Below are 24,759 nucleotides of genomic sequence, written 5' to 3'. Positions count from 1 at the left end.
GGAGTGTAGGACTCCGCCCAGCCAGAGACGCTTTCGGCGCGGGGATTCAAACGGAGGCGGGCGCGAGCCGAGCGGCGGGTTGTATTTGCTTCAGGTGTGCCATGGACCTGATCCGAAGCTTCCACGCGAAACTGCGGTCTCTGGCCATCACACTAGACAGGGAGACGGCTCGGCTGCAGCGAGCGCTGGACGGGGAGGAGAGCGGTGAGTGGGGCGGGCGGGCGGGCAGGGTCGGGGGTCCGCAGCCGGGAGAGCGGCGGGGCGGCTCGGCCTTGCGGTGAAGGTGTGCACAGTGCGGGGACTGCCTCGAAAGACTACGGAATGGGGGTGGTACGCCTGTTAAAATGCCGGGTGTCTGTCGTTAGCAGAGTCCCGAGGTGACCGTTGCCGCTTTGTCATCATTTATTCTTACGCCCCCTCAAGTACGTTGTGGCTGTTTTGAGTTCTGTGTCCCAGCTGGTTTGCTTTCCTCAAATAATGAAACACGCTGTTACTGTGCCGCGAGGAGGAACAGCATAGGCTAACAGTGTAAATTGGCGGATTGAGCTCGTAATGCATACAATAATTTATGCCTACGCGTATTGCTTTCATGTCAGTCACAGTATCATGGGTATTTATCGATAAAAATATAGTATAATTAAAGTGAAACAAAACGCAGTTATTTAACAGGGCTCTTTACATCCATCGTGACTGTCTCACCCAAATGATCCACAGTTGCAGGTGATGCCTGTATGCCCCAGCAAACCGTATTGCCGACACAAACACTAGTACTCAATACTGCTGCGTTCTTTCTTTCTTTTTTTTTTTTTTTAAAGTGATCTTTACACCCAAGGTGGGGCTCGAACTCACGACCCCGAGATCGAGAGCGGCATGCTTTTGCAACTGAGCCAGCCAAGCACCCCTGAATACTGCTCTTTAAAAAAATAAGTGTAACAGGATTCTCAACCATTAATCTTTGTGTTAGGAATTTCTTAAGAAATTGTTTCAAGAGTAGTTCAGATTTTGAGATTATTTTATAAATGTCATAATTGTAATCTGCCTTAAAATACTGTGCCCTGTAGGCAGAGACTCCTTTTACTTTAGTAAAATTATGAATAGTGTTCCAGCCATTTAAAAATGTTTATTCTTTTTAGTATAATATGTGAAACAATATATAAAACAACAATGAGATGTGGAAAAGTAGAAAGAGGGAGATAAATATTTGCTATAACTCAATGATTCAAGGATACCACTATTAATATTTTATTATTTTTTGTTTTTTCTCTCTCTCTCTCTTTTTTTTTTTTTTTTTTGGTGAGCTCCATTTCTAATGTGGGGCTTGAACTCATGACTGTGAGCTCAAGAGTCACATACTCAAGGGACTGAGCCAGCGAGGTCCCTCTTTGGATTCTTGGTATATAGTTGAATTGCTTTCCACAAAGCTTGCACTAATTTACCTTCTTACCATATTAATTGTGTACACAAATTTTGCATTTTCTTCTGGTTTTATAAGAAAAAGTTGGAATAATTTTTCTATTTGTGGCTAATATGTGTCACAGAAAATATGGGATTGTGATAGAGAAAATGACCACCAAACAATTTCACCCTTTTATGATCACAGTGATGAATCATTAAATGGACTTTTTAAACTTCTTTACTGAGCTAAAATTCACGTACTGTAAAATTCAGCATTTAAAGAATACAATTAGGGGCACCTGGGTGGCTCAGTGGGTTGAGTTGGTTTCAGCTCAGGTCATGATCTTGGGGTCATGGGATGGAGCCCCACATTGAGCACCAAGCTCAATAGGAAGTCTGGTGATTTTCTTTCTCCCTCTCCCTTTGCCCCTTCTTCCCCTGTGCTCTTTCTCTCTAAAATAAATATATCATCGCTTAAAAAAAAAGATATAATTCAATGATTTTTGATATATTCACAGTCATGCAACCATTATAGTAAGTTTAGACTTTAATCACCCTCAGAAGAGACCCTCGTGACTGTTTATATCCACTCCCCATAATCCCATCTCCACCTACCACACTAGCCTTATGCAACCACTAATTTGTTTTCTGTCTGTATAAATTTGCATATTCTGTATATTTCATACAAAAGGAACCATATAGGGGTGCCTGGGTGGCTCAGTCTGTTAAACGCCTACCTTCAGTTCAGGTCACTATTTTCTCTGTCTTAGGATCAAGCTCCACGTTGGGTTCCCTCCTCAGCAAGGAGTCTGGTTCTCTCTCCTTCTGCCCCTCCTCCCTGTTTGTTCTCTCTTTCTGAAATAAATAAATAAAATCTTAAAAAAAGGAACCATACAATTTGTAGGCTTTCGGGATTGACTTATAGCATAATGTTGCAAGGTTCATTCATGTCATATGTATGTATCAGTACCTCATTCCATTTTATTGCTGAATAATATTCCATTATATGGTCATGCCACATTGTGTTTCTTCATAAGCTGATGGACATTTGGGTTGTTTCTACTTTTTAGCCATGTGACTATATGTAAAATTTGTGGGTGAATTTTTGAGTCAACTGAATGTTTTCAGTTCTTTGATAATGCACTTAGAAGTAGAATTGTTGGGTCATATGATAACCCTATATTTAACTTTTTGAAGAGCTGCCAAGTTGTTTTCCATAGTGGGTGGACCATTGTACATTTTCTACCAGCAATGAATGAAGGTTGTGGTTTGTCCACATCCTTATCATTTATTATTTTCTGACTTTGATTATAATCATTCTAATGGGTGTGAAGAATCACTGTTGTGTTAACTTGCATTTCCCAAATGAAAAGTGGTCAACTTTTAACTGGTGAATGGAGATCCTCAAAGGAGGCATATTTTAGAAAGAGAAATACAATTATTTTTAAAACTTTTTACATGATAAATATTATACATATTACAACTGATTAAGAAGAAAGACGACAATACACTGTGTTGAAGGATGTCTTTTCAATAAATGGTGCCAGGTCAGTTGGACACTCATATAGAAAATAAGAATGGATCTTGATCCTTACCTCTTGCCATATAAAAACATCAATTCCAGGTGGATTGTAGCTTTAAATGCAAAAGGCAAACAATAAAAGCACCTAGAAGAAAATGAAAGTGTTGTCATTGGCAAATATTTTAAAACTAGGAACCAGAAAGTGCTCACCTTAAAAAAATTGCTAGGTAGGATTACATTTCCTCTTATTCCTTCCCTTCTTCCCTTCTTTCCTTCTTGATTTGAGTACTGATTATATAGGTATGTTTCTTTCAAAGTACATCGAGCTATATACTTATGACTTTTGTACTTTTCTGTATATATGTTGTAATTTCATAAATTTTAAAAGAAAGGCCTTAACACTTTTTTCCTGTAATTGACAAGAAATAAATTATGAATAAATATATACAGGGACTTTATAATTCTAAGAAACAATACTAAATTATATTTTCTTTTTCCTTTTCCTTATTGCACTTTTTCCTTTCTCTATTCATATTGAAGACTGTGAAGATTTTCCAATGAGAATTTTACATGACCTTCATTCAGAAGTCCAGACTCTAAAGGTATTGCTTCTACAATATTAATTTATCATCTTTGTGTCATAATTTTTAAAATCTAAATAGACTTAGTCAAAAGATAAATTATAATGTACTTCTTTTCCTTATAAAAGGATGATGTCAGTATTCTTCTTGATCAAACAAGTTTGGAAAGTCAAGAAAGCATTGGTTTCATAAAGGCAACAAAAGTACTGATGAAAAAAAATTCAGTGGATATCATGAAAATAAGAGAGTTTTTCCAGAAGTATGGATATAATCCACGTGACAAGAAAAATTCAGGTGTGAATAACTTGCATTTTATGGTATTTGTTTTAGTATTAAGGAAGGCAGCATGATTAAATATGACTACTCTAGGGTTGGCCATGGTTTCTGGTTCTGGCTCTGCCATTATGTGACTGTCATGTATAATCATTTATTCATCAAACACTGTGCCTGGATGCTGTTTGGTGGTGTAAAACAAAGATAGTCCTTGGTTTTCTTTCCAAATTGCTAGATGACAGAGAGTATAAGGTAAATCTACATGATATTAGGTAACTAGTTTCTAGTCACCTCTGCCAATATATAGGTGAGAGACTAATCTTAAACTTTGGTATTTCCTTTTTCTTGTTCTCAATTTTCTCTTCTGTAGAATGAGAAATTTTGGTCATTATAAACTGATAAAGGCCTTTTTAAGTTCTGTAGTTTTAATGAAGGTTAGTATAGCATGGTGATTTAGAATTTAGAGCCAAACTATCTAAATGCAAATCTCTAATTCCACCGTTAATACAGCTAGTGCTGTATTATCTTTGACCACTTACTATTTATTAACCTTATACCTCAGTGTCCCATCTGTAAAGTGGAGATGTTTAATATCGACTTCTGAGGCTGTAGAAGGATTGAATGAGATAAAAATTTGTTTGGAACAGTACCTGGCATGTTAATCACCCAGTGTTAACTACTGTTGGGCCCATACCTAAGATTTCAATATGCTTCATTGTCTTTGTTTCTGTTAAGAGAACGATCTTTGTACGTAAGTAAACCATTAATTAAATTAACAAATATATATTGAGGATATGTGTAGAGGGTATAATAAACAAGACTGCATGGTACAGTGGAAAGAATTCAGTTTACTTTAGTGTGACAAGCTGTGGATTCAAGTACTGGCTCCCCCAGTTACTACATGTGTGTGACCTTGGATAATTTCTCTGAATTGCTTTTTCCTCACTTTCAAAATGGGATTGATTATACCTTACTATGAGGCAGAGATAATGGTGATGATTTTGTTAATCTCATCAACAATAGCCTTGGGATAAAATACAAGTTTAGAATAGGGTTTTGGTAGCCCTTATAACATTTCTCAGAATAACACAGTGCCAAAACAGAACTCAGTGAATTAGCAGCTCTTCCAAGGGCCAAAAGCCATGAAGCCAAAGTCTGTAACTTTTTTTTTAATGGTTCTTACTCCATATTTAACATGTCCTGGTTTATCATGCATCCAAAAATAGTACCCAATTCTAGTTCATTTCCTGTTTTCAGTCAAAACAAAGAAAACACTACCTTTAAAGAAAAAATATGATCCTCTTCACTTCCTCCAATCTGTTGGATCTCTTAGCTGGCCCAGGAAATATACAGCCTAAATTTATCCCTTTCCTATTCCTTTGGATCCAGAAGATTTTGGCAGGGATCTATACCAATGTCTGATAGACTCCATTTTAACTATAGACCTTCCTTTAAAAGATGTGAGTGAACAGAAACAAAAACAGTCATTACCAGACTTACAAAATTACATTCTAGTTCATAACAAGAAAAGTACAAATACTTTCTTCTTAAAAAGAATGCAACAAACAAACTTTGGAGAAATTTTTTTTCCCATTTCTTTCAATATGTGCAATTATTACAATTGATGTTTCCAATTTGGCAACAAAATGGTATCTATTCAAGGTCATCTAAAACAGATCTTTGTATTAACTTCCTCTCTCCTTAAACAAATGGCAGCATTAGGAATCAAAGGATGTGGGTCCAAGTCTTGGCTCTTTATTTTTTCAAAGATTTTATTTGTTTATTCATGAGAGACACGGAGAGAAGGGGGTGGGAGCAGAGACACAGGCAGATGGAGAAGCAGGCTCCATGCAGGGAGCCTGATGTGGGACTCGATCCCGGGACTCCAAGATCACGCCCTGGGCCGAAGGCAGGCGTGCTAAATCACTGAGCCACCCAGGGATCCCAAGTCTTGGCTCTGTAAATTTTATCAGCTGAGTATTTTCCCAAATGTTGTTTGGTATCTTTATTTATAAAAATGAGGGGAAAAAATCCTGAGATACTTCATGCTTGAAACAGTTAATATGAAAATTAAATGGAATGAAACATTCAAATGCCTGTTCCATGGGGGATTCTAAACACATTGTCTTTTCTCTTCATCTCACCCTCCATTGTCTCCTCCTTTCTGGTGCCCTTTCTAATACTGGTTCATTTTTCTTTTCCACTTCATGCTACACATTTTACATTTGTCCTTCAGCATTTTCTTACACCCATTCCAGTCTCCATACCTTTTATGTCACTGAAACCCTGTCGTTTATTAAGATAATCTCTGCCCAGATTCTGGCCAGATCCACTTCTTTCTGGTTATCCTCTATGACTTTCTCTTGTCTCACATGAAAAGCTAGTATTTCTCCTTCTTGGATTCTTTTTGGCATCATAGGTGCTATCTCAGACCTTTTAACTGCAATTTGGGTCCCACACCAAATTCATTAACCACTTATGTATGCAGGAAATGGAAAAAGATTATGGGGAAAAGCACAGTTGTTAAATTATTTAGTCTGAAATGTTCAGTGTGGTTAAGCATCTGGGATCTGGAGCCAGATATAACCTATTCCAGGTTGAGAAACTTTATGTCTTTCTGTTACTCTCCTTTTATTTTCCTCAACCAGGCTCTTGATACTGGTGTTCCAGACTAAGGATAAAAACTTATCTTGGTGTACCAGTCTTTTCATTTTAACTTATAGTCTTTTCATTTAACTTCTTTTAAATGAAAAATCTAAAATAATATTATACTTTGTGTTAAATCTAGAACACAGTTAATTCCACTCTGTAATGTCATAAAATGATAAAATGGTTCCACAATTAGGGAAGATAGGTAAATCACAGTATAACTGGAGAAGTAAGCATATTGGACTTTTATTTGCATTGATTTTTCATCTTTTAACATTTTAGTTTACTTCTTAAATATGTCATCAAAATGGAATATGGCTAGATGAGAGATACATGTCAGAAATTTCCTAAAGAGACAATTGAAACAAAACTTTAGAGACTAAGCAGGGAATCAGGACTTTTGCTGTCTTGGGACATTTCAAACAGATCTGTCTTTTATTGTTTGTATATATGTAGTACATGGGATTTTGTGGTTTGATGTTTGACCAAAATATGATGACCTCCTTGGTTTTTCCTCACAGTGGATGAACAAGAAATCATGGACTCTGAATCAGAGTCTATGAAGCATGAAAATTTTCAGATGACTGACGTGAAGGACAATCTGTCTGATCCTGCTATTCCAAGCACTTCTGGTTCTGAGAAGTCTCCACGGAGTCCGCAACTTTCTGATTTTGGACTTGAGCGGTACATGATATCCCAAGTTCCACCAAACCCTCCACAGGCAGTAAACAACCATGAGGAAGAGCCAAAAAATTTAACTCCATCTTCCAAACAGTCACTAGTTAAAGAACTAAAAACGCCAAAATGTGCTCTAAAGATGGATGATTTTGAGTGTGTAACTCCTAAATTAGAACACTTTGGTATTTCTGACTATACTGTGTGTTTAAATGAAGATTACACAATGGGACTTAAAAATATGAAGAAGAATAAAAGGTAAGCCACTTTCATAAAAGGCACATTTTATCTAACTTTCTAAATCTTTTGTATGTATTGACTTTTCCTAGAAGAGATAATGATATTTCAGACAGTAACTTTGCTTGGAATGGTTTTCAGATACTTCACATTTCAAACTTCTTGAATCACCAATTCCGTGAGCAAAGTGTGAGCTCTTGAATTTCCAGTTAGATGCTATAGGAGTAATACAGACCTGAAAACAGATGGCATTTGGCGGGGTAGAGAAGAGGTAGAATCAGTAAGAACCTCTGAATGATTTTGCATGGAGATGTGGGAACAGAACAGTTGGGAGTCCAGGATTAAATCAAAGACTTCTATTTTTTTGCTGATCTCAGGCAAAACATGAAGACAGGAATACCTGCAGCTTGGGTTAAAGGTGGATGTGTTTCCAGGTTGATTTAGAGGACCCAGTAGAGGTGCTTGAGCGTGGGTATTTTAATATGAATCGGAAGCTCTGTGATCAGTTTTGTCCTGAACTAAAGAAATTGGTAGTGAATAGCGTGGAAGTAGTACTTAAAGAGCTACAACGAAAGGGAAAATACCCTGTATTAAAGCAGCCAAGCAATAGCTAAAAATAAATCCATATCTTTCAGAACTGTAATTATTAAAGAAGGAAAATAAACATTCAACTTAGTCAAGTAAAAACCCCACAGTTGTAGGGCAAAGAGAAGGGAATAAACACCAAAGATAAAATAAAATGTATTAGAAAATATTTTTAGAAGCTTAGAGTTGATAAATCTAAGAACTGGTTCTTACTTAAACATAAATGCAAATAACAAAATTAGGAACTAAGGGCTATATTTTTTCTTTTTTAAGTTATTAGAAATACTACAGAGTATGTATGGGAAAATTTGCAAAGTTCAGATAAGTGAAAATTTTTTGAAAATAATACACAGCTATCAAAATGAACTTGAAGTCGGAAACCTGTATAGACCAAAGTCAGAGAAGAAAATGGAAAAAGCTATTAGAGAACTAAGTCCAAAAAGCTCTGAGCACAGATGGTTTTCTGGATGAATCCTTTCATAATTTCATAGAACATATATATTTCATATATAAAGTTATTTTTATGAGGAAGAGATATACATTCTATTGTGGGTCCCAGCACCTTCAGATTCATGAAACCTGTTTTAACATTTCCTCACTAGTAAAATATGTATATAACCATTCCCATTCTGCTTACCACACAAAGTCAGTGTGGTATAATGGATAACGAAGTTATAAATTGCCTTAAGAATGAGATGCTATGAAAATAATTCCCTTTAAAAAGAACTGTCATTATCAGAGGTCTACAAACTACTGCTATAGGCCAAATCCAGCCTGCTGCCTATTTTTGGTAAATAAAGTTTTATTGGAGTATAGACTTAAAAAAAGTTCTTCTGAAAGTGGAATAAGAAAAATGCAGTTTAGTTTATGAGATTGACATACCCTTGATACAAATACTGACAAAGCACGCAAAAGGAAGCTATAGCCAATCTAATTTATGAACATGTATGTACAATCCCAATTAAAAAAACAGATTGAATTAACAGAATATTAAAAATACAGTGGGCAACTTTCAAGTTAAGCTTATCCTCAGAATGCTAAGATAGTTTAATACTTAGCAACTCATAAAATACATTATTTTAATGATATAATAACAGGGTAATCTCAATAGATACCAATAAGGAATTTGATAAAATTTGACACTCATCCCTCATTTAAAAAGCTTGATCAAACTCTAAATTGAATACTTCATTAACATGATAAACTGGATATATCACTTAATAATGAGCTATCTGTTATCACTTCATGTAATTATTGATACTCTGGCCAGTAAGTATGTCTAGGCCATGTTTTGTATGTGGGCAACTCAAGAAACTCACATCTAGATCTTCAAGAAAGAGGCTGATAGAAGATATGTTTTATATAATTGTAAGATAACCATATAAAATAATATGCTTTCCTATATTTTATTAATAATTGCTACACAAAGTAGAAAAAATCCATTCATGTTTGAAACAAAAAAGTAAAATACCAACATCAGTCATAGATAAAGGTCTTATATGATAAAAACCATAGAACATTTCTGAATTTCGTGAAGGGGAAGTTAGGGAATATTATGTTTTTCTTCATCTGAATTTATTGGATATTGCTAATAAGATGTTTAATCACAGCAAATTAATTTATAGATGTCATACATTTACAATAAAGCCTTGCTAGGATTTTTTTTTAAGGTGGAGAAAGGGATATTTGATAAAATGATTCTAAAATTTATTTGGAAGAATAAAAATAGGAGTAGCTTGAAAAAGTAATGAAAAATAGTAATATGGGAATTTGACCTTCTTATATTGAAAATATATAAAGCTATAATAAAAAAAAACTAATAGAATAGACTTAAACTGGAGCCCAGGGACACCTGGGTGGCTCCCTGGGTGGCTCCCTGGTTGGGTGCCTGCCTTCGGCATGGGGCGTGATCCTGGGGTCCTGGAATCGAGTACCGCATTGGGCTCCCTGCCTGGAGCTTGCTTCTTCCTCTGCCTGTATCTCTGCTTCTCTCTCTCTCTCTCTCTCTCTCTCTCTGTGTCTCTCATGAATAAATAAAATCTTTAATTTTAAACTGGAGCCCAGAAACCAACTCTAATTTATATAATTTATATATAAGAAGGTGTTTTTGAACTAAGAATGTTCAGTAAATTATGCTAGGACAATCGGTTAATTGAACCAACTTATAGTATTTGATGACACTCGTCTTTATAACTATTTCAGATATCTGGGTAATTGGCTAGAATATTTTTAGTAACTAGATGATAGGATCAGTCTTTTTAGTCTAAAAAAATGGCAAGTTCTCTCTCTCTTTTTTTTTTTTTTTTTAAGATTTTATTTCACAGAGAGCGAGCACAAGTAGGAGCAGCAGGCAGAGAGGAGGGAGAAGCAGGCTCCTCACTGAGCAGGGAGCCCCATGTGGGGCTCAGTCCCAGGACCCTAGGATCATGAACCAAGCCTAAGGCAGATGTTTAACTGATTGAGCTACCCATTTGCCCCCCAAAATGACAAGTTCTTAACTTATATCTGTAAACTGGTTGCAAAATTCCACTTGATGGTTTTGAAGCCATGAGCTATAATTCCTGTATTTGAACTAATGAGTTAAATTTATGGTATACCCTTAAGTCAGAATGTCTTAACCCACTTCTGAGCCACACCTGTCAATACAAAGTGGTTCATAACCTTTTTTGAGTCATGGGTATATGTTAATTTTTTAAAAAAGAATAGTTCCATGGGACTTCTGTTTCATAAAACAGAACTGAACATTTGTCCAGACTTGATAATATACAATATGTAGTAAAATTGAACTTTTTCACAGAGATTCAATATTAACCTTTATTTTTTAATCTTAAAATTTCTTTATGAATCACACCAGTGAAGAGGTGATAGGACCAGAACCAGTGACCAGTAATAATTTCTTTGCCACTCCTGGCATCATAATCCAGGATTTGAAAAAAAGTGGTAAGTGTAACAATTACATTAACTTCTCAGCTATCCTCCTTCTAGATTATCTTTTTACAAAAATTATTCTGTCATCTTAGACATTCTTATAGCCCCTCTGCATCTTCTCAGTTCATAACATTGAGTTTATAAAGTACTATCCTGGGGATTCCTGGGTGGCTCAGCGGTTTAGTGCCTGCCTTCAGCCCAGGGCGTGATCCTGGAGTCCCGGGATCGAGTCCTACATCAGGCTCCCTGCATGGAGCCAGCTTCTCTCTCTGCCTGTGTCTCCGCCTCTCTCTCTGCATTGCTCATGAATAAATAAAATCTTTTTTTTTTTTTTAAGTGAGTTTCTGTTGTATTGTGGCTTGACCCTCTTCTTCCCCTGCAAAAGTTACCATTATTACAGTCTATACCTATGAAAATTTAGTCACTTGTTTGCCATTTTCTTTATTTACCATTGCTTTTTAGATCTCACTCATTCCTTCTGGGTATAGTTTTGTTCTTGTTAAAGCACATCCTTCAGCACTTCTTTCAGAGATGGTATTTCTAGTCTGTGAGTAGTCGTCTCTGCTTTTGTGTTTGAAGACATGTTTTTTTCTTTCTCTTTCATTCATTTTTGAGCAATAATTTAGCTGGATATAGACAATAGGTTGACAGCTGACTTCAGTATTTTATAAAGAAATTATGTCATTGTCATCTGGTATCCATTGCTGATGAACAGAGTGCTGTGGATCTGATTTGCTTTCCTTTGTAGATCTTTGGTCTTTTCTTCCTGTAGTCAGTAAGATTTTTGTCATTATCTTTGATATTCTGCATTTCTCTAATTTTAAACTATTTTTATTTTATTTTATTTTATTTATTTTTATTTTTATTTATTTTTATTTTTATTTTTTTAAGATTTGAGAGCGAGAGAACACGAGTGTGGCTGAGCAGGGATGGCCGCCCCGTGCCCCGTGTCCCCCTCCCCTCAGCTCCCGGGACTCACTCCCAGGACTCTGGGATCATGACCTGAGTGAAAGCAGACACTCAACCCACTGAGCCACCCAGGCATCCCTGTTTATTGTTTTTATTTATTATGTTTAAAATTCGGTATGATTTTCAAACTAAGGACCCATGTCATCAATTTTGGAAAATACTCTGAGATTATCTCTTGAATAAAATTACCTCTTCTGTAATTCCTCAATTTTTTTCTCCTGGAATTCCTTTAAGATATATTTTAGAATGTTGTTCTTCAGTCTTCTGGGTTTGTTAACTTCTCCTTCCTTTTCTCTATGCTACTTTGTGCTTGAGTTAGAACCTTCTTTCACTTTGCTATTTTTCTCTTACACGGAGTCTAAATTATTAATCTATTGAATTTTTACTTCAGTGACTACATTTTCTGTTTATACATCATTCTTTCATTTTTTTTTTTTTTAATTTTATTTATTTGTGATAGTCACAGAGAGAGAGAGAGAGGCAGAGACACAGGCAGAGGGAGAAGCAGGCTCCATGCACCGGGAGCCCGATGTGGGATTTGATCCCGGGTCTCCAGGATCGCGCCCTGGGCCAAAGGCAGGCGCCAAACCGCTGCGCCACCCAGGGATCCCTACATCTTTCTTTCAAATGTGACTGCTCCTTTTTTTTTTCCCTTCCATAATATTGTTCTCTTGGCTCATGATTTCTGTGCTTTCCTTTATCTCTTTGAATATTTGAAACATTTCTATCTGGAGACTGTTTAAGATGTTGATACTTTTGTTTATTGCTCTGATTCTCTTTCTCGGAGGTGCGTTTCCTTACGGGCTTTTAATTTTTAACTGTGAACCTCTCTTCAGATGATGCTGTTTTCTGTGGAAGTTCTGTAAGCCCTGGGTTGTCCTGTGTAGCTGTTCCATGCTCACCTCAACCAAGGCCTCACTGTTGGCCAGTTGCACCCAGGTTTTTAGGTGAACTGCTTGACTCGGGGTTCCTGTACATGTAGGGTGAACTCAGAACCCACAACTCTGGGCTGTGTGGAGTTGATATTCTGATTTTCAATTTTTTTTTCTGAAGACTTTACCATTAGCCTAGCTGACTTCTCTTAGCCTCACTGACTTCATCCTGTTCCCCTGGAGCCGGCACCAGGGGGCAGTTGTTTTCCAGTTGCTGCTTCACAGACCTCACGCTCTTCCAGGCTCTCGGCTTGATACACTGTGCTTCATTTCACTGCCTCCTTGGTTAAAGCCTGTGCTCATGCCTTCTGTCTGTGCTTGTTTTAGAATCCCAGGGGCTTGGGTATATACATGAACATTTCAGATTAAGTAGATGTTGGCATCTTAGTGTATTTGCTTCCCATCATTCTCTTCATTTATACAAAAAGCTAAATCCCTACTCAATTATAATCCCCTTCCCTTCTTCCCCTAAAGTGATGATTATTCTAAAGAACTGTATTGTTTGAAAATTTCATTTAAGTTGCAACATCAAAATTATATTTTGTCACTCGCTTTTTTCATTCAATCCGTGTGAATCCAGTTCATCCATTTTAATTGTTAAGTGTTGTATGAATCAGTCATTTTGTATTTATTTATTTGCTTATTAAGGAGTAATTGTTTTTTACTGTTATAGGCAGTGCTCTAATGAAACTGTTCCTTGTACACAAGTGTTACATCTAGGAGTAGAGTTTCTAGATCAGAGGGGATGCACATCTTCCCGTTTTCTAGAAAATGCTAACTTGCTACCTTACCTTAGAGCAGCTGTTCTGATTCTTACTCATTTTCCGGCACTTGATGATTTGTAGACTTCATAAAATTTTGCCAGTCTGATCATTTTTTTTAACGTTTACTTTTTTTTTAAGGTTTATTCATTTGTTTTAGAGTGTGTGAGGAGGGGGAGGAGTCGAGGGAGAGAATCTTCAAGCAGACTCCCCTCCAAGCACAGAGCCTAATGCAGAGCTCGATCTCACAACCCTTAGATTATGATCTGAACTGAAACCAAGAGTCAGACACTTAACCAACTGAACCACTCAGGCGCCCCTCTTTGATTTTTTTTTTTTTTTTTTTTTTTAAGATTACTTTTATGACACTGTGTTAGAGGTCTCAAATGTCTGATTCTGTTTCTGGGATCTCTTTCTAAAAGTTCTGATGGTCAGTTATGACTTTAGAATAAATCCTGATGTCTTAGAAGGCAGGTGATTTTTTGCCCTCTTCCTCCTTCTTTTCCTTCTTCAGAAATTTTATTTTCTCCATAAAGATCATACAGATTTTAATATGTAGGTGTCTTCTTTGTTGTTGATGTAAAAAAAGAATTGTGTTTTTTTTTTTCTTTTAAGATTTTAAAAATTTGAGAGAGTGAGAGCAAGTGTACAAGCGTGGGTGGGTGGGGTGGCAGCAGAGGCAGAGGGAGAAGCAGACTCCACATTGAGCGGAAGCCTGATGTAAGGCTCGATCCTAGAACTCTGGGATCATGACCTGAGCTGAAAGCAGACACTTAGCTGACTGAGCCACCCAGGCACTCCCCAAAATATTTTTTCTCAAATTATATTTTTGTTTGTTGCTCATTCGCTAGAACTATTCATTTTTATATATTGTTATACCCTGCAGCCTTGCTAAACTTTTATTAGTACTGATGATAATCAGATAAGCAAATATGAAGTTCTGTTTCTTCCTGTCTAGTCAGGCACACTCTATAGCTGTTTCTTGTTATCAAAAATAAAGTGCACAAATTATATTGACTTAAGATTATAACCTAAAAGTTGAAATGTTTATTTCAACTTTATTTTCAAATGTATATTTCCATGCCATGCCATTGTTTGTATCTCTTAGATGCCGACTCTACAAATTCTCCCTTGGCACCTACATTCTGCACTCCTGGTTTGAAAATTCCTTCTACAAAGAACAGTACAACTTTGGTACGTTTCCATAACATTGAAAGTTCTAATCTTTTCCTGATGACTCATATACACTACTATTTCTAGATTCAAACAGTCTGTTTTAAAAACTTAGACTATTGTATGTCAACTGTACTTTAGTTAAAAAAAGACTTAGATTAGTGGAGACTTTAAGAGTATTTTTACAAAAAAAAAAAAGTATTATGTATTTCTGGAGGGGAATTTAGCAGCATACAGCAAAAGCTTTAAAACTTTTCATACCTTTTAACCATATCTCAATTTATTCTAAGGCACATTGGCACAAAGAATTATAACAAGGAAGCTATAGAGGAAGGAACAACATTATTTATAGGAACAAAGAATTGGAAAAATCTGAATGTCAAGTGGTAGCAAAGAAGCTAAATACACTGAAGTATATGTTTTAAAGAACAGATGATAGAAAGTGACATGCATGCTTATGGATATACAAATACACACAATATACTTTATTGCAGGGAAAAAAAATAAAAGAATGGATAGAAAAACACCAGATGTGATTATCTCCCGGTGATAGATTTATGGGTAATTTTTATGCTTTTTCCAAATATTTCTCAATGAACAAATTTATTGTAATTGTACCTCATCACCCTCAACCCCTTTTTTAAAAAAGATTTTATTTATTTGACAAAGAGAGGGAAAAAGCACAAGCAGGGGGAGTAGGAGGCGGAAAGAGAGGGAGAAACAGGCTGTCCATCGAGCAGAGAACCTAATGTGGGACTTGAACCCTGGACCCCGGGATCATGACCTGAACTGAAGGCAGACACTTAACCTACCCAGGCACACTCTCATCCTTTTTTTAAAGTCCCTATGAACACTTAAGACAACCAATGCAGCAGACTGGGCTGTACAAAAAATGTGAGTAGGGGATCCCTGGGTGGCTCAGTGGTTTAGGGCCTGCCTTTGGTCCAGGGCATGGTCCTGGGATCTGGGATCTAGTCCCGCATCAGGCTCCCGGCATAAAGCCTGCTTCTCCCTCTGCCTGTGTCTCTGCCTCTCTTTATCATGAATAAATAAATAAAATCTTTTTTTAAAAAATGTGAGTAGTATATGAGGAGCTAATTTGTTTTTAAAAATTTTGATGAATTTAAAATTAACCCTCTGTGGTTATTGCTATTAAATTGGACAGTGTAGCTATAGACCCACAAAATTCAAATCAGTTGAAGTATCTCTCAGGTTATTGCCTGCTAGTACTTGCCTCTTACAAGTAATCCACCCCTTGTATTCCAGTGTGGAAGGCACCAGTCCACTGGACTGATGTGACTTGTTCTTTATTAACTCTGACCCTGGAGAGGTGAGATTTACTAGATTGGTCAGTTTAGCAGGTATTGCATGCTAAGCTTATTTCAGATGGGCTTTCTCCCTTTTGAGTAAGGGCATGTGGTTAACACTTTTGCTCACCTGTGTTATTACTCTCACCTGGCCCAGCTTAGTGTTGCCTGAAACTGGGTGGGTGAATCTATCTAAATCTGATTCAGGGACGGCTGGGTGGCTCAGTGGTTGGGCATCTACCTTTGGCTCAGGTTGTGATTCTGCAGTCCTGGGATCGAGTCCCACATTGGGCTCCCCACATGGAGCCTGCTTCTCTTTCTGCCTATGTCTCTGCCTCTCTCTCTGTGTCTCTCACGAATAAATAAATAAAATCTTATAAAATAAAGGTTATAAATCTGATTCAGTCAGGGCCATTTAGTTTTCATATCAAGCTGTAGTTCAGCCGTTATTAGTAATGAAGCATGGTATTTTGTGCTATATATGCCATTCTTTGTTTTCTCAGTTTTCTTTAATAATCAGTCAAGGAAGAACAGGTCATTTTTGTGCTTACTTCTGTGTCACTTTTGTGCAACAGAACTAAAACTAATAATTTTGTTTATTGTATTTTATATCATAAATTAATGTGGTTTTTTTTGTTCAATAGGGATCCATAAATTATCCATTATCAAAAACAAATAGTTCATCAAATGATTTGGAAGTGAAAGACTGTACATCATTAGTTTTAAATTCAGACAAGTGTTTTGAGAGTTTTGCGGATCCCTCTTCTCCTGTAATTTCTTCTTATGAGAATCTGCTGAGAACACCTACACCTCCAGAAGTAACTACTATTCCAGAAGATATTCTCCAGGTTGTTTTTCCTGGCTATTTCTTTCTCTGATACATTCTTTTCAAAATTTGATATTTATATTAAGGAGCTAAAGCTATGTATAAACTCTCTTATTTCTCATCGGGTGAATGTGCTGGTTTGTGTACTGAGAAAATTTAAATTCTGTGCTGTTATGTTCTGAGCTCAGCACAGGCTCATGACTTCATCATACTTTTATGCACTCATGGTGCCTCTTTAACTTCATGTTCTAAAATGTATTCTTAGAATATTTTGTTATAATTTTTCAAGTGTGATTGCCATGTTGTTGACTGTGGTTTCCATTGAAGATATGGCTAGCAAAATCAGAAATGTCATTTAACCTACAGTTCTCCAGATAGGGTATCACGAATGACTTACATCAGTGTTTCTTGAACCTGAGACATTTTGGACCTTGGTTTTAGAAGCATTGATTTAAATGTTAGCATATCTGATTTCTTAGTACATCATTTACCTCTAGTCTGCTACTGATCTATATACCAACTGCCAGCTCTACTAAATAACCACTAGTCGTCCCGCCCTTAATAGAAGCTAGAGAGCTCGGCAGTATGACTTAAGCAAGTGGAATTGTTAAGAACTGTTCTAGCAACTGACCTAGCCTGTGGAGCGCTGTGGGAAGGATGAAACTACTTGGAAGAATACCTAAATGCCATTAAAATGGACTCACCCTGTGATAATCAAGAAAGTATTTGTTACCCTCTTTTTCTCTTTGTTTTGCTGGGCACTTTAAGAAGTGGAGTAAGCATCTTCTGTCTTAATAGGAGTTATCAGGTGTTTCCACTTTGCGGTGGTTGATCCTTCTCTTTATTTCTATGCCAAAGGGGGGATGCCTTGTATTTAATGTATCACCTATGTATCAAAAACATAGCTGATATTTCAGACTCTTCTTTTTATAATTTTTAATAGCTGGTCTTTCTTTTGAGCATGTATTTTGCCTCTTTCCTATATATATTTTACCTAACAACATTGTAAAGGCCTAATTTGCTCTCAGGGACACATTACTGCTTACTCCTGTTAATCTTAGAGTACATTTTAGAAGGCTTTAGAAATCAAGTCTCCACATCCAAATTCAATTTCTAATAACTCCCATCTTTTCTGTGCTGCTGAAAAATTGTTTCAAATAACCCATATCTTTAAATTTGCATGGCTTTTCTTGAATGGTTTTTAAGACCTTCCAAATTTGTTGTTTTGTTCCAATGACTTGATTAAAAGGAATATGTTTTATTTCAGATTTTATCAAAATACAACTCAAACCTAACAACTCCTGTAGCAGTGAAAGCTGTGCCATCCAGCAAAGGGTTCCTCACTAAATATGAGGGACCAAACATCCGAGGTGTTGGCAACAAAGAAAACTGGTGAAGGTATGTTACCATTCTAAAGAAATTACCTATGTTATTTGAGGAGAACACTTAAAAATTAACATTCAGATGGTAGTAAAAAAATTTTAAAAAAATTTTTTTTTGGAAGTGAAAATTTCTTAATTGACATTTGCCAGCTAGGTTAACCGCCTGTTTCTCTTTTGATGTAGAGCTTGTTATTCTTGGAGTTCAGATTCCTACACGAGCAAGCTGGAAGACATCGTTGGGAATCCAAACCCAATTATTCTATAAGTTTTTTTTTTGTTGTTGTTTTGTTTTGTTTTTCATCATCACTATACAGATATATATATATATATATATATATATATATATATATATATTTTTTTTTTTTTTTTTTTTTTTTTTTTTTTAAATTTACGACAGTCACACACACAGAGAGAGAGGGGCAGAGTCACAGGCAGAGGGAGAAGCAGGCTCCATGCACCGGGAGCCTGATGTGGGATTCGATCCCGGGTCTCCAGGATCGCGCCCTGGGCCAAAGGCAGGCGCCAAACCGCTGCGCCACCCAGGGATCCCTATACAGATATATTTAATCAACATTAGGTACATAGTTTATAAAAGAATAAAAATCTTCTCGAGAGCATAAGACAATAGAACCAAAGACAGGTGCCATTATACAAATGGAATGAGTGAACAAAAGACTAGGATTTTCAAGCACATTTATATTACACAGTTTTGAAACTACTGACTCTTTGAAACTGTAGAATTGATAGAGGATAGTTTGGAGACTTACAAGGCAATTTTACACGTGATATTTATGTGTGGAGAGAAGACTTAATTGTACATAACTATCCTGTTTTAACGGACATGACTTAATAGTAGAGTCAGTATTCTGTTTAAAGGCTGGCATGTATATTCTAAATTTTAAGAACATGTCCAGATAAATATATAAATTTTACCTAGAATACCTTTTCTGATGATGCACATTTACTTATATTTAATAGCTAACAATTTAAGACTATTAAAAGTGAAGCCAACATTATGATCACTATGTTCCTTGAATATAAACAGGTTTGAACTACTTGACAAAATTTAACTTTCTTAGTAACTCCCTCTGCTGAGATTGACAAGGCAACTCCTGCTATAATGTGAACATCAGTAAAAGAGCTTACTGCCATGAATACTTAGGTACTTGGCCAACTTCTAAGAGACAAAGCCACAACAAGCAAACAAAAACCCCAGAACAATAAAAGTCCCATTACTGATCGTTGCTTTATTTCTCTTGTGCTGTTCCAGTCTCTGAGTACATCGGGCATAGGGCTGTGTTAGGACGGCATACAAAAGCATCAGTTTCACCTCCCAACTCTGTTAACTGCTCCAGTGAAGACACACATGGATAATGGTCTTTTAACATATCTGGCAATTTAGAAGTTTTCTCTTGAATACGTTGAGAACGTCTAACTGGTGTTAGAAACTTTAGCTCTTTAAATGTAAAATCTGTATTGTCAAACTGTATCTTCTTTTTTATACTAAAAAGACACAAAATCATTCCCATAGTTAAAAAACATTAACATTTTCACTTTATTCTCCAATATCATTTATCATACTATAACTTGTAAGTTGCAATCATGTGATTGCCTGTCTTAAAAAAAAAAAAGAACCAGTTAGGAACTGGTTTCTCTATTTGTCATTACAGTAGACTCTTGTATATCTGTACAATTGGCTAATTGCTCAATTCCAAGACCTATTACCAATAGCATACAGACATTAAAGTAAAATGATACCAAAGTTTTCTTTTACAAAATGGCAATACCTAGGGAAAAAGCAAAGCAAATACAGTATTTTAAAAGGTGAAGTGTCCAGGGGTGCCTGGATGGCTCACTCAGTTAAGCATTTGACTCTTAATTTCGGCTCAGGTCATGATCTCAGGGTTGTGAGATCGAGCCTGTAAGAGGGCTCTGTGCTGGGTGTGGTGCCTGCTTAAGATTCTCTCTCTCTCTCTCTGCCTCTTGTCCCCAACTTGTACACTCTTTCTCTCTCTCAAAAGAAAAAAAGAAGAGGTGACGTGTCCCAGTGATACTGATTTGTTTAAAACCTTTTTATTAACAGTAGTTCTAATTGGAAGCTAAAGTTTAGGTACCGCATTTATTCTTCCTAAACATAAAAACAAATCACAACGTACATTTTGAAAGTTTACCTTTGTAGGTATGGTGTAGTAGACCCATTATATTTAATTAAGCAACTCCCTCCAGTTTCTGCACTGGGGGTTTTAACATCATTGGTTAGATATTTTGTTTTGTCATCTTGCTCTTTTTCATCATCTTGAAATGCCACATTTCTAGGTTTCTTTTCCGTTTCTGGTTTTCCTGACTCTAGATTAACACCTATATCTTCACTGCTGACATCCTGGATGTATTCCTTGGTTGCACAAGCCTCAACATTTTCTCCATATTTGACTTTTTCTTGGCTCTTCATTGTTAAAATATCTGCAATTACATGTCGCATTTCTTCGATAGGCTGAGCCCCTGCCAAAATAGCTTTCTCATAGATTGTGATGATATTTTCAATAGGACTTGCGAGTGGTTCAGTAGTGCAAGGCATATCCAATATTTAACAAGTTTTTTAGCATCTGGAATATCTTTAATCAGGTCGAGTATGACTAATATTTCTTCTTTTGGGCATCCCTCATTAATCAGATTTAGGCATTCAGAAAATGTCTTGTTCACTTTTTCAGTAAATAATCTTTGCTCATCTTCTTCTACCATGGTAGTCCAGAAGGACCCAGATGATTTTTCATTTCGCCCTTTGGGCTCAGACTGGGTAACTCCTGAGCTAGGAGGTCTTTTTAGCATTTTTCTTTTGCTAGCTTTCCACTCACTCAGACGAGCTTTTCTCTCTTCTGCTGTTTCTTTGGGCTGAATTAATCTATCAATAGTTGCTTTTGCTACAGAGTGTCTGCAAGGGTCAATGCTTTTTGACTTCTGGATCAGTCTGATGTTAAAAGATGAAGCAGGTCTGGCTACAATTTTGGACATCAGGCTTCTTGACACTGTCGTCTTTCTCTCCACATCCTGAGAACTGGTTTTGGCACTAGATGAAACTGTGTTTGATTGCAGTAATTCCTTCTCCTGAGGCCCTTTCCGGATTGTAACACTGGCAGTTCTCCTGATGCCTTGTTTCACAGGGTCCTGAGCACTGTTGCAGTGACTTCTGATAGGAGGCCGCACCAGCCGTCTGTCCTGAGAGGCAGTGCTCACAGGTCGAGTGGTGGTCATCACGTTTGGGGCTCTGTGACTTCTCACTGTCAAACTGCTGGTGTCTGCGGGCAGAGGCTCTGGGGCTTTAGGGATAGTAGCTGAAAGTTTCTTTGTTGCTACAGAACTCTCATCTCTGGCTGGTAGGGGCTTTCTAAATGAATTAATCTTAGATTTAACAATTTGACCATTGTAAGACCCAAGCACAAGCTTCTTAGGCATGTTAGCATCTTGCTTTGGTTTTTCTGTAGATATTTGTTTCTTTTTACTGTTGTTTTTAAGATGAAACATTTGGCTCAATGTCATGTGTTGACTTTGAGGGCCATCTTCAATTGGTACCGACTGTCTTGTGTGATTATTATCCTACAAATTATGTGTGTCAGTTATCATTGTTAAATTGGCTAATTCATTAGAAGGTCTTAAAGGAATACAATTTTTCCCCCATAGTTATATTATTTTTGTTCACAGGAAGTCTACTGACATTTTCTTCACCAGCCATTTTTGTTTTGAATTTCAGAATTTTGTCTCTTCCTGGATCTGGCCTTCAGAGTTCATCACTTTCTGGCCTGTACTACTGGATATATGATTTTCCTGTTAATATGCAAAAAACGTTTTTCTTTGTAACATCCCTTCCTTGAGTTTTTGTTTTTGTTCTCTGAACGCAGGCTGAGTTCTCTGGTTCGGGGGCAGCCGCAGCTCCTGGGGCACAGCTGGGCCGCTCATCGCCAACAGCGGAGCGGGACACGTCTGCCTATTCTATAAGTTTAAAAATATACCGTCATAGTATTGTTATTTGTTTTGTTGATGTCTGTTAGTTATACTTGATTTAAAAAAAAATTGTATCTTTTTGCAGAAATTCTAGTGGATCCTCTCATTGTAGACACTGAATAGATACAGATGAAAGCAGAGCTGGATTTAGTTTGTTATTCACATTTCCTTACATGTTCCTCCCTTTTTAAAAACCAACCCATATTAAAGATGAACATGATATATATTTTTTAAGTCGCCACTATGCCCAACGTGCGGCTTGAACTCCTAACCCTGCAAACAAGAGCAGCATGCTCTACTGAGCCAGCTAGGCACCGCTGTTGTAATATGCTTTTTATTAAAATGTGATTTAGTTTAACCTCGGTCTTACTCAGTTATTCAGTTTTTTAGTTACTCAGTTTTTAAAAGATCATTACTATTTGATTTTACATTTATCCTGCCTAATCTAGCAGAATGGTTGAGCAATATTAGGAAACAAGGTAAATAATTTAAAAAATTTAAGTGTTACTATTACTCAACAGGGCCACCCCAAGCTTCTCCTGGCAAGGTGGCGTTGCCATCGGCTGGAGCTGGGCTGCTTCCCTGATTTCTGACTCTGCCCTCATCCTATCTCCTCTCACAACTGTTCCAGAGCCTTTCACACTTATTTCAGCAAAGCACTTTTAATACGGTTGTCTACAGTTGACAGCTTAAGTAACTTTAGGAAAAGGGAGGCATTTATTTGCAGGTCTGGGTAATTGTACTACAGGTCTGACAGTTGGAAGCAGAGACTCACCCTGTCAGGATGTCTGATTTTATTTTTACTCCTAGTATTTTACTTTGTGTCAGTTTTATCCTTTCAGATCAGCAATCTCCACGACATGGCCACTGACCTCTTTAGTTTGGCCACTCAACAGACCTGAGCCTCTAGAAGGTTCTGATGATCTCTCTGGGCCAGGTGCCCTTCTGTGGACTGTCACCGAAGAGCCCAGGAGGCAGGAGACCCTTGCCTCTCGAGCCCTCTGAAAGCTTCAGGCTGCCCTGTCCCTTGAGCCCAGGATCCTTCCCAATTAAGTATAATAAGCAGGAAGTAGTTCTAAGTTCATGCAGATATTGTTGTTGCTTTGGCAGCTCCAAAGGGAAAATGAGGACCCTCCCTAGCCTATTGTGGAGACCAGTTAAAAATTTGAAAAGAAACAGTTTGCGAGTATCATGACAAGGTGCTTCAAAGGCTTGGGTTTGGAAAATCTGATGCAATAAAGATTACTCTCTTATGATGGTGCCTTCAAAGTCCATTGTGAAGAGCTGTCGTCACATCGTGGTCTTTTCATCTTGTCAGGAAATTGTCATTAAAACAAAACTTGATTTAATCCTTTGTTCTAGAAATTACTGTGTTTATAACTTAATATTTGCTTAAGTATGGTGTACAATCATTTTCAAGATTTTTAGTTTTATTTTTCAATAAATAAATAAAGCTCTGGTCAGCTTTATATAGGTCAACTCCAAATTGCCACCAAGCTCTTGTTGGCTGATTTCCATAGCTACATGCACATACATCCATAGAGCCGGTGAGGCTTGAGGAGGGAGGGGCAGAACAAAGCAAACTCAGGACTGAGCCTTGGAGTTTTCTTAACTTTGGAAGATGGAAAGAGACAGCAGCCTAGCAAGGGAGGTGGAGAAGAGGCCAGTGAAGCAAGAAGAAAATATATCATGGAGAGTTGAGTGATCTATTCTGTCAACGTTGCTGAGAATTTAAGAGAACTGACCGCAGGACTTGGCAAAATTGATGTTACTGGCAGCATTAATTAATTTTGATGGGGACCTAGGGACAGAAGTCTGCAGTGGACTGAAGAGAAGGGGTGGTGGGGTGAGGAGCAAAGGGTGCTTTAAGATGGGAAATAAAGAATGCTATAGTAAACATTTCTGGTTGTCTGCTGGTATCCCCAGCTTGTTTTGTGATGCCCCTCCAAACCCCATTTGTCCGAAATTTCTTTCCCCGACCATTCCCACTTCTCTACTGTGATCCTAGTTTCTGTTACTTAAGACTACGGTGCTTCCAGCTTATCAAGCTTCAAGTGTTCGGATCTTGCACTTGTTTCCTTGCTTAACCCTTAAACCCTTGCAGTGTCTCCGTGAAATCCAAGATCCTTAATACAGCCTACACGACCCTATATAATCTGACCTTAGGTTACTTTTCACAGTTCTCTTGCAACTTATGCTCTAGCCGCAGGGGCCAACTTTCCTTTTCTTTCCTGCTGTGAGGCTTCATACACACTAAGAAACCTCTCCTTGCCCACTCTGCTTACCTAACACCCTCTCATCCATATGCCCCAGATGCTTGAGGTTTGTCCACCATTTCTGGCCCTTTAAAGAAAAGCAATATTCTAATTTTCCTTGCAGAATTTACAGCCTACCTAGCTCCAGGCTTGACCAAGCAGCGTTAGTGAGGGGCATATAACCACATCAAGTCAGTGAGAGCCAGTTCTAGGACTTCGGGAGCTGCTGGGAAACAACACATTTCTTTTCTGGCTGTGTAGATGTATGTACCTGGAGCTCCCAGCCACCCCCTTCTCACCATGCCAGGAATGT

General features: G+C 37.4%; 2 protein-coding genes across 3 annotated transcripts; one reads left to right on the top strand and one right to left on the bottom strand.

Moving 5' to 3' along the window:
* Positions 1–24,090, top strand: SKA3 (spindle and kinetochore associated complex subunit 3). Of its 2 annotated transcripts, none has more exons than XM_072719802.1 (9): positions 1–204; positions 3,458–3,519; positions 3,627–3,792; positions 6,942–7,353; positions 10,772–10,857; positions 14,616–14,701; positions 16,632–16,835; positions 18,081–18,211; positions 21,941–24,090. In XM_072719802.1, the coding sequence occupies exons 1-8, from the start codon at positions 102–104 to the stop codon at positions 18,207–18,209; spliced, it is 1,248 nt and encodes a 415-aa protein (XP_072575903.1). In that variant the 5' UTR covers positions 1–101; the 3' UTR covers positions 18,210–18,211; positions 21,941–24,090. The 2 variants fall into 2 exon arrangements, with proteins under 2 accessions (XP_072575903.1, XP_072575904.1); XM_072719803.1 differs by lacking the exon at positions 21,941–24,090 and adding an exon at positions 18,379–18,482 and having other exon boundaries at positions 36–204.
* LOC112918604 (cytoskeleton-associated protein 2-like) lies at positions 19,423–22,146 on the bottom strand. Its single transcript, XM_025996653.2, is given in 5 exon segments — positions 19,423–19,698; positions 20,367–20,757; positions 20,760–21,864; positions 21,866–21,942; positions 21,945–22,146. Coding segments are annotated over 5 exon segments (2,031 nt in total). The 3' UTR covers positions 19,423–19,442.
* Positions 24,091–24,759: the final 669 nt, after the last annotated feature.

The sequence above is a fragment of the Vulpes vulpes genome, chromosome 9 (genome assembly GCF_048418805.1).
Source record: "Vulpes vulpes isolate BD-2025 chromosome 9, VulVul3, whole genome shotgun sequence".
Lineage (NCBI taxonomy): Eukaryota > Metazoa > Chordata > Mammalia > Carnivora > Canidae > Vulpes > Vulpes vulpes.
This window is presented reverse-complemented; position numbering and strand designations above follow the sequence as displayed.